We start from the raw sequence: 9,832 nt of genomic DNA on the forward strand, positions 1-9,832 counted from the left end.
TCATGTTTATCGGGGTTTTGTTGTTGTTTTGTTTCAACAAACAGCATGCATTCCTATGTTAGGAAAACAGAAAAGATTTTTTATATCACATGTTAACTTCTTTCAAACTAGAACAAACCAGAACTGTTGGCTGTAAAGAGATTTCGCTTTCTCCTATTCTGTTTTTTCCGACTCAAACAACGACAACAAATACTTTCTTACCAAGCAAGAAGCGACAAAATTTGGGAAGAAAAAAATCTTATCTAATGTTGCCTGCAGCATCTCTAAATAGAAGAGAGACAAAAACAACGAAAGACTCCCTTACTAGGTCCACTAGGGAAAGAACTGTGACTTAGGAGTGGCCTCGGGCGTGACCCAGAATCCTCAGACAAGCATGTTGTCCCAAACAGCCCAAAGACAGCGTTCGCTCGGGTTGTTTTTAGAACGCTTAAAACAGTACATGCCGAGTGTGTTTTCCAGGGGTGCGAACGGGAACGCGAAACCCGACACGACCTTACAGGGTCGGAAGGCGCTGGGCACGGGGGCGGGGAGGGCTCAGGACCGATCCCTGAGGGCCGAGAGGTCCCGAGTCTGGTCAACACGGCGCGGATGACACCCAAGCCCTCGGCGGGGGCCGCAAGCCCTCGGTGGGACACACCAAGCCCTCGGTGGGTCGCCCCAAGCCCTCGGTAGATCACCCCAAACCCTCGGTGGGACACCCCAAGCATTCGGTGGACACACCAAGCCCTCGGTGGATCACCCCAAGCCCTCGGTGGATCGCCCCAAGCCCTCGGTGGGTCACCCCAAGCCCTCGGTGGGACACCCCAAGCCCTCGGTGGGGGCCCCAAGCCCTCGGTGGGACACCCCAAGCCCTCGGCGAGCCACGCACACTTGGGTGTCCGCCCATGGACAAGAGCGAGGGTGCCAACTTTGGCTCCCCAGTGCCAAGCCGCGAGCCACCCCGACCCCTTTCCCGGCCGCCGTCTCCGAGCGAATCCCCGGGCGGGCAGGGCGGCGGCTGGCAGCTTGCAAAGGGGGCTCGGGAGGCACGCGGCCGGCGGGGGAAGCGGGGTGAGGGGAGGCGGACGCCCCACCGGACGCCCTGCCGAGGCGCCGTCCCCTCCATCAGCCCCGGGGGCGCGACCCCGCCCCGGGGCCCCGCTCACCCAGGTAGCGGCTCCGCAGCCGGGACGGGTCCTCCAGCCCGAGCGACCTTTTCCTCACGTCCCACAACAGGTGTGGGCAGGAGCCACCCCGAGACATGGCTCTGCCGGGCCGGAGGAGACGGGGGAGGGGAGCGGAGGGGACGGGCGGATCAACACCCGAGCCGCACCGGCACCATGCGCGCGCTGCAGCTCGCGGGCGCAGCGAGTCAGACGGCGGCGGCGGCGCCCCGGCCCCCGGAGGCCGGCCGCGCCGGGCCCGGAGCTCGCCTCATCCTCTCCGGCTCACACTCGCCCGCACAGCCCGAGAGCAGCAACAGTCCCTCCCGGCCGCCCTCCCCGGGAGGAGGAGGAGGCGGCCCAGCTCCTCCCTCTGCCCCTGGCCGACACCCTCCCCGCCAAGCCCTTCTCGCGAGAGGACGACCACCTCCGGGAACTGAGGCGGCTGGACGTCACGGCTGCCCTCACCCTGGAAAAGTGGCTTCAGGCCACTCTAGCCAAGTCCTTGATTCCCTATGGATGGAAGAGCGGGAGAGAGAGAGGCGGGCCGCTGAGCGTCGTGGTCCCTCCACGCGTCTCAGGTCAAGGGAGGCCAGAGCTGCGCGGCGTCAACTTTAGTTGGGGGAAGGAAGGTTCGAAAAGCCCATATTAACTACGGGCTTCCAACAGCCCAGGCGAAGGGTCACGCGAGCGAGTGAAGCTTCACTTTCCCTTCTCCAACATGGCCTCGGGGGCAGGAAGGAGAGGAGGCGGGTCCTTCAGGTCCCCGCCCACACCGCGGGGCGGGCCAATGGCAGCGGGCCTCTCCTCCTGCGCACGCGCGCTGCCTGCGGGGCGCCGGCCGGACTCGGGGAGGCGGTCCCTTTCGGCACCTGTTGCCGGGACTCCTCCCCGGTCTCCCTGCCGGGAAGGCTGGAGGCGGACCCGAGCCTCCGCCCCCTGAGCCCTCCCGGGGCGCGGGCCGCTGGCTGGTTTGCCCAGGGCCAGGCGAGCCGCGGGAAGGGCACCCTGGGGGAAAGCGGCAGGGGACGGTGACGAGCTGCCCTTCGTTGTCAGTCAGGGCCGAGGACCCGGCGACGCTCCCAGCCGGCTGCCCGCGATCACCCGGCCGCCGACATGTCAGCCGCCGGCGCCCGAGGCCTGCGGGCCTCCTACCACCGGCTCCTGGATAAGGTGGAGCTAATGCTGCCCGAGAAGTTGAGGCCGTTGTACAACCACCCGGCAGGTAACGGGCCCGGCCCGGCTCCCGCCGAGACCTCTTGTCCTTCTCCCTCCGAGATGACTTAGCGCCCGGAGGCGTCCACTGCCCCGGGGTCCGTCGGTGTCGGAGGAGCGCCCTGCCTGACCTTTAGGGCATCCGTGCTCTCCCTCCTGGCTGGAGCCGGGACCTGGCCGCCCCTCCGGGTCCACCTCCCTGTCCGCGGCCCCGGGAAGCCCTGACGGGCCCCTGTCCCCCTGCTCGCACCCACGCGGGGCCGAGCGCGGTGGGTGGCTTGGAGCACCGCGGGGTGCGGAGTAAAGGTCACGGCCCCGCGAGGCCTGCAGGGTGAGCCCCCCGAAGCCGCCCGCGTTCCCGCGGTGTCACTGCGCATCCCTTCGGGCCAGACGCCGAGTTAGTCCTTGCATGTGGAGTGACTGGACAGGCTCTCCCTGGACGTGTGTGTTTGTGGCCAGGCCTGGGTAGCATTCTGCTTTAGCACTGGGCTGTAGGCATGACCTTGGCCTGAATGGGAGAGCTCTTCCTGTAGAATGTGGTGCATGGGAGAACTAAAGATAACCGTGTACTTCCTCGTAAATGCTCAGTGAGTGTTAACGCCATTGCCCTACTGCCAATCAAGATTCTTGCAGCTGAAAAAATAAATCTATGGAACTGGGTTTTCCAGCCTAGAAAACGGAGCTAATAAGGTCACCTCTGCAGGCCTGTTGCCAGAGACTGAGTCCGTGACACGTGTGGCACAGTGCTCACACTTAGGCTGTCAACAAATGCAGTTCTTTCCCACGTAAGCTTTGGAACAATATGCAGGGCAGGGCACCTCTCAGTGTAAATGTATTTAAGATTGAAAGGTTGTGGGCCAGGTGTGATGGCTCAAATGGCTAATCCTCCCCTTGCAAGTGCTGGGAGCCCATACAGGTGCTGGTTCATGTCCCAGCTGCTCCACTTCCCATCCAGCTCCCTGCTTATGTCCTGGGAAAGCAGTGGAGGATGGCCCAAAGCCTTGGGAACCTGCACCCGCATGGGACACTCGTGGGCACCCATACGGGATCCCGGCATGGGCAAGTCAAGGACTTCAGCCAACTTTCAGCATACTCCATTAAGATTCTAACATGAAATTTATAGATAACAGATTCTTAACTGCCCTGGACATTTAGGAAAGCTCCACAGACTTGCAGCAGGACCTGAGACCTCTGGACATCCTCTTAAAGGTAGCCTCATGGTCTTTTATCACAGATCAGGAGGGGATCCCATAGTGGAGCAGGATAAGAGGTCTGTATCCCTGGTCCCAGTGAGACCCCTGGTGGCCTCACAAGTGCTCTCACTGCAGAAGCGGTGGACACTTCACCAAGGGTTGTCGGAAAGGACACCAGGGTCCTGTCCCAACTGCCTAGGAGATCACAGGAGATTTGACTGCCCTCCAAGGCTGAGAACTCCAGGGCCAGCCATTTCCTGTTGGGTCTCCCAATCCGCACTGAAGCAGCCTGGGACCCTCTCACCTGGTCTGGTGACACATTGAAGCAGCACCCAGGAGCCCCAGGTGGTTCTTGGAATGAAAAGGAAGCCTGTTAAGTTTCCTTCCGGATGGACACAGGAGAGCAGCTTTCTGTCATTAGCTGTAGTTTTGGCTCCCTTTCCTCTCTTAGAGGGACCATGATGATCTCTCAGGAGCCTCAGGTTAGTCCAGATAATGACCCCAGAAGTTTGGAGCACCCAGGAAAAGAGTTGGGTGGCCTGTCTGCTCAGCTTGTACACTGGTCAGGCTCCCTACGGGCCTGTGTTTGCCAGTCTCTCTTTTAAGTTTTCTGCAACATTTTATAGGAGTAGAACACCTTGACTACTCTGATGCAGTTTAAGTCTTCCTAGAGTGCTAAGTTATTGGGAATTCCTCTGCTCACCTGCCTAAGACCTCTGTTCTCCGACTGTCAGTATTTGGCTTGTTAGAATTTAGGAGCTGTTGGATTACTTGCCACTGTCCTAAAGTGCATGAAGTTCTGTGAAAGTTTGCTAGAATGCTATAAACTGCTAGGTTATTGTAAATCACAACTTAAATCCTTTGCCATCCACAGTGTGACTCGTGTCAGAATCTTGTAGCAGGGTTTTTGCTGCTCTGCTTAAACATAAAGCAGTGTTCTAGGCTATATGTATTCCTGGGACTCTTAGGGTGTATATCAATTGGCAAAGCATCATCGTTTCAGGGAATCTAACCTGCTGAAATGCAGAAATGGCTTTAGCCTTTCCTAAATTCAAGTAAATTGAAATCATTATAGATTAAAATGTTGCATATGCTCTCCCAAAAGATTTTTCCTTAATTCAGAACTGTCAGTGCTAGACAAAATGTCACTCCATGGAAAATTTGAAGTTAAACCTGTATTTAAGTGTCCTATGTGGTGGACTGACAAACCTCATGTTAGTGCTAAGCCCCTCACTGTTTCTGTGATCTAGGTTACAATTTTTGTGCTGTCAGGGAAGCTTCATGTGTTCTGTTGCCTTTATTGAGTTAGTTGTTTATAAACTTCAAAACTAAATTGCTGAGGTCTAATGTTCACTCTGACAAAGGTTTAGCCCTGTCAGTTCTTTCACATCTACGCTCTAACGCTCAGGTATTCAAACTGGGGTTTCCGAATGAACCCATGACATACTAGATTGTGAGAAGTCATAGCTACATTTTATTGTTTAGACTTTGAACTAAGTTCTGTTTGCTTGTATTGCTTTTCTGTAGTCTGGAGGTGAATTGCGTGACTGCAAATCACAACTCATCATCGACATGCAGTCAGAGTAATTCTGCAAAATGCAAAAGACAGGGGAGATGACGGAACTGAGAGTGATCACAGGACAAGAAGACCTGGTAGGTATCTCGGAGCAACCCAGTCCTAAGGCTATGCCTCCCTCTCCCTCCGGTTGTAAGTGGGTTGTAAATGATGGAAGCAGACCCCCAACCCGAAGGCCATCTCTCTCCCCGTGTTCAGCTTGGCTATGTTGCTCTTCTTTTTTTGGCTTTCTTCAATATTTAACAATAATTAACACAGGAAAACCAACCCCAGATACTCTTAGTTCTACCCAAGATAGTGATTAACGAAAAGCTTGCATATCCTGTCCTTAGTACCAAGAACTCTGTCACACTGACTTTTTGGGATATTAAAGTCTATGTTCTTCGACAAGGCGTGCCAGGCTAAAAGCATGCATAATGGCCACAGTGTAGTTTAATAAGATCATTTCTCCATTAAGCATCTTTGCATTGTCTGTTCGATCAATCTTGATACACTTCTGGGTTCAATTCCTGGCTCCTGCTCCCAATTCCAGTGTCTTGCTAATGCACACCCTGGAAGAAAGTGATGTCTGTAGTAGCTGGGTGCCAGCCACCCATGAGGAACCCTGAATTGAGCTCCATGACTTGGAAGTGCCTAGCAGAGTCCGTGAGATATAAGCAGGCTTCCTGTAAATGTTTCTGACCTTCGTCTCCATCGTGAGGACAGACAAGCCACAGTTGTCTTCTTAGAGGTAACAGTATGTGGGGCCGATGCAGTGGCTTAGTTCACCTGCAAGCACCAGCATCTCTCATGGGCTCTGGTTCAGGTCCCACCTGCTCCACTTCTGACCCAGTTCCCTGCTGGTGGCCTGGGAAAGCAGTGGAGGATGGCCCAGGTCACTGGGACCCTGCACTGACAGGCTTGTGGCTCCTGATAGGCTATCATGGCCATTTAGGGAGTGAACCAGCAGTTACAAGATCTTGCTGTCTTTCCTCTCTATAAATCTGCCTTTCCAACCAAAATAATAAATTAAAAAGAAGAAGAAGAAAGAATGGTATGTTTGATTTGGGCCTCAGTTTGGAATTCTGAACTTTTTTTTTTAAGATTCATTTATTTCTATTTGAAAGGAAGATATACAGAGATAAGGAGAGACACAGAGGAAGATCTTCCATCCGGTGGTTCACTCCCCAAGCGGCTGCAGTGGCTGGAGCTGAGCCAATCCAATGCCAGGAGCCAGGAGCTCTTCGAGATCTCCCATGTGAGTGCAGGATCCCAAGGCTTTGGGCCGTTCTCAACTGCTTTCCCAGGCCATAAGTAGGGAGCTGGATGGGAAGTGGGGCTGCCAGGATTAGCACCAGTGCCCACATGAGATCCCAGCATGCTTTCCCACCAGGCCCTGGAATTCTGAGCTTTTTTTTTTTTTTAAAGATTTTATTTTTATTATTTTTTCATTGGAAAGGCAGATATACAGAGAGGAGAGACGGAGAGGAAGATCTTCCGTCCGATGATTCACTCCCCAAGTGAGCCGCAACAGTCGATGCTATGCCAATCCGAAGCCAGGAGCCTCTTCCGGGTCTCCCACATGGGTGCAGGGTCCCAAAGCTTTGGGCCGTCCTCGACTGCTTTCCCGGGCCACAAGCAGGGAGCTGGAAGGGAAGCGGGGCTGCCAGGATTAGAACCGGCGCCCATATGGGATCCCAGGCGTGCAAGGCTAGGACCTTTAACCACTTGCGCCACCGCGCCAGGCCCCATCCTTAGGTTTTGAGGTCCACAAAGGTCCTAGAGTCCATCTGTGTGTGTACTTGTCATCTGAAGGCTGCTTCTGCTTTGGCTTTCATATCAAGGAGCATTGATGCAGGGAGCGTCAGAGCAGCTGTTTTGTTCTGCTCTTTGTTTTTTTGTTTTTTAAACAATCTTTACATGGTTACTTAGGGCACAAAAGTTCAAGGGCTACAGGAAAGTGGGTAAGACCACTATTTCCACATTCTCTTCTTTTTCTGTATCTGGGATAAATGGGGAGATAAAGGGAGAAGCTCCACCCAGCCTCCCACCCGTCCCAGGTCCCTGGTGTGGGTAATGTTCTGAGGTCACTGCTCAGGTGGTTTTGATAGTTCAACAGCTATGAATTGCTGCCATTCTTGCCATTCCAAGCACGAAGAACTCGCTCCAGAATCTACTGATTGACATAATCCATCTTAGATTCTCCGTTTGGCCAGTTTTTCACTGCCAACACATGGCTGGGGTAGTTGATTGAATTGTCCTGTCCTCTGTTGTGGTAACAGGTGTCCCCTGCAGGTTCCAATAGACTGCCAAATCCTCCATGTGCATCTGGATGTGCTGTCCGCTGCTCCGTCTGAGACTCTGAGGAGGCTCGGCTCTGGCATTTGCACTCCATGGTCAGACCACAGAACCTGCACTTCTCTTCATGATTGGGGTTCTGAGCCTGGCAGTTCGATTGGGGAGATCTGGAGGAAGTTCCTGGCTCCTGGCTTCAGAGCGGCACAGCACCGGCCATTGCACTCACTTGGGGAGTGAATTATCAGACAGAAGATCTTCCTCTCTGTCTCTCCTCATCTGTATAACTGACTTTGCAATAAAAATAAATAAATCTTTTTTAAAAATTCAACTTTAGGGCCTGTTCCCATGTCTCAGTGGCTAAATCCTCACCTTGCAAGTGACAGGATCCCATGTGTGTGCAGGTTCATGTCCTGGCTGCTCCACTTCCCTTTCTAGCTCCATGCCTGTGGCCTAGGAAAGCAGTGGAGGATGACACAAAGCCTTGGGACCCTGCACCCATGTCGGAAACCAAGAAGAAGCTCCTGGCTCCTGGCTTCGAATCAGAGCTCAGCTCTGGCCATTGCAACTGCTTGGGGAGTGAAGCTGTTCAAGGAAGATTTTGCTGTGTCTCTCCTTTTCTCTGTAAATCTCCCTTTCCAACAAAAATAAACCTTTAAAATTAATTTTAAAATAGTAAGCATCTAAGTGTTAATGTGATTGTGGTATAAATAAGAACATTTAGAAAATCAAAACATAATTTAAGCTACTGAAAAATAAATCATCCTGGGCCTGGCACAGTAGCCTAGTGGCTAAAGTCCTCACCTAGCACGCCTGGGATTCCATATGGGTGCTGATTCATATTCCAGCTGCTTCACTTCCCTTCCAGGGACATCTGCTGGAAGCCTGCTCTGACTGACTCAAGAGCTTGCAAAGGATGCGTGGACCAGCGAGACGATAAGAAGAAGAGATTAAGTCGTGGACCACTATGGCTTGATGCTCATAATGGACAACTCAGAAAAGTTGCTTTCTTTTTTATACACAAATCATCACAAGCTTTTGCACAACATCCAATTGTTTCATTTTTACTTCATTACAAAAGAATGATTACAAAATTAATCCTACAAAACATTATTCTTATTTTACTTCAGAGAAAATATTTTCAGCAAGCTATTACTCATTCAAACCTGCAGTGACCTGGCAGAAGCCAGGAACTCCACAGTTGGCTACACATAGTGTTACATAGTGGCAAGTGGTTTACTTATATTTAAAATCAATTTTTACTAAGCACAAACTAACTAATATTGCTTAAAATATTAAGAGTACAGAGTTAAAAGATCATGAATGAAAGGAATTTATAAAAGCATATAACATAGATTCTTTGCTAAGTCTTATAATCAAATCATGCATTAATTACCGTCACCTTCACCTAGTGCTGATTCAATTGGTTTTTGTTCTTAATGTTGATTTAATTGTTTTTTGTTCTTTTGTTAAAGGGCAGTGAGAGGGATCAAGGCAACTCAGGCAATCTACATACAGAGGGCCTTTACAAGAAACTTTTATCTTTATAAACTGTTTTCTTTCCCTAAATATAAGTGTCAATATAAGGCTGAGATTTTAAGCCATTTTGAGGGGATTCACATTTGTTTCCCTTTAGAAGATGCCCCATATACTCTCTGTTTTCTGTGGTGAGAAACCAAAATGCGTCATTTCGTGTGTTGTAACAGTTTAAGGCGCATGGTAAACAAACTCTTTGTACCTCCATGATTGCCATCTGTTCCAAGATATTATCAAGCCATTTCATAAGGAAAACATTACTTATATTAGGGCAAGCTTCAGGACAAAGGTGGGCACATAGCAGAATGTTTGGAGGCATTGTGAGCTCAATTGCACTATTGTATGCTTTTAGCTGTGTGTCATTGCCTTACGTCACTAAAGATGTTTTTATCGTAACATGATTGATCAGTTTGAGGTGTTATATAAGTTACAGGAATCACTTCACATTAGCAGAAAAACAGCCAAAACACCCTCAGGAGAATTCTATGAAACATCAGAGAGGTGATTGAGTGTCCATACAATGGGTGATGCAGCAATGAGGTGACCAGAGACACTCTGCCAGGCCTTGCCTCGCAGCCAGAAACTCCTCGCAGCCTTGCTAACCAAGGAGCGGTGCTTATCACGCACCCATGCCATCCGACCCAACTGCGTGGCTCCCGACAGAAATCAGTGGAGGATGACCCAACTACTTGGGCCCCTGAAACCATGCAGGAGAAGCTTTTTACTTTTGCCTTTGTACTAGCCCTTCTTTGGTTGTTTCAGCCATTTGCAGAGTGAACCAGCAGATAGAAGATCTCTCTGTGTGTCTCTTTCCCTGTAACTCTGATTTCAAATAAACACATAAGAGTGCAATGGCTCAGCAGCTAATTCCTCCTGTCCTGGTACATTCCAGGATC

The 9,832-nt window shown here is 51.5% G+C and overlaps 1 protein-coding gene and 1 long non-coding RNA gene across 13 annotated transcripts in view; one reads left to right on the forward strand and one right to left on the reverse strand.

The window, feature by feature from the left end:
* DCAF6 (DDB1 and CUL4 associated factor 6) overlaps window positions 1-1,488 on the reverse strand; it is a 110,807-nt gene extending 109,319 nt beyond the window's left edge. For 7 of the 12 annotated variants that reach the window (XM_040987559.1, XM_040987557.1, XM_040987556.1 and 4 more), the window contains exon 1: window positions 1,146-1,487. In XM_040987559.1, coding sequence (XP_040843493.1) covers window positions 1,146-1,242 — 97 coding nt within the window. In that variant the 5' untranslated portion in view covers window positions 1,243-1,487. Of the gene's footprint in view, window positions 1-1,145 lie in introns of all 12 variants that reach the window. The other 5 variants (XM_040987558.1, XM_040987555.1, XM_040987551.1 and 2 more) reach the window with 2 other exon arrangements.
* A 585-nt stretch (window positions 1,489-2,073) lies between these two features.
* Window positions 2,074-8,376, forward strand: LOC121161237. The gene is made up of 3 exons (XR_005884666.1): window positions 2,074-2,367; window positions 5,078-5,203; window positions 8,269-8,376. It is a non-coding gene; the product is annotated as an uncharacterized LOC121161237 (long non-coding RNA).
* Window positions 8,377-9,832: the final 1,456 nt, after the last annotated feature.

Source organism: Ochotona curzoniae, unplaced genomic scaffold (assembly GCF_017591425.1).
Source record: "Ochotona curzoniae isolate NIBS_2020 unplaced genomic scaffold, NIBS_Ocur_1.0 contig_4754, whole genome shotgun sequence".
Classification (NCBI taxonomy): Eukaryota; Metazoa; Chordata; class Mammalia; order Lagomorpha; family Ochotonidae; genus Ochotona; species Ochotona curzoniae.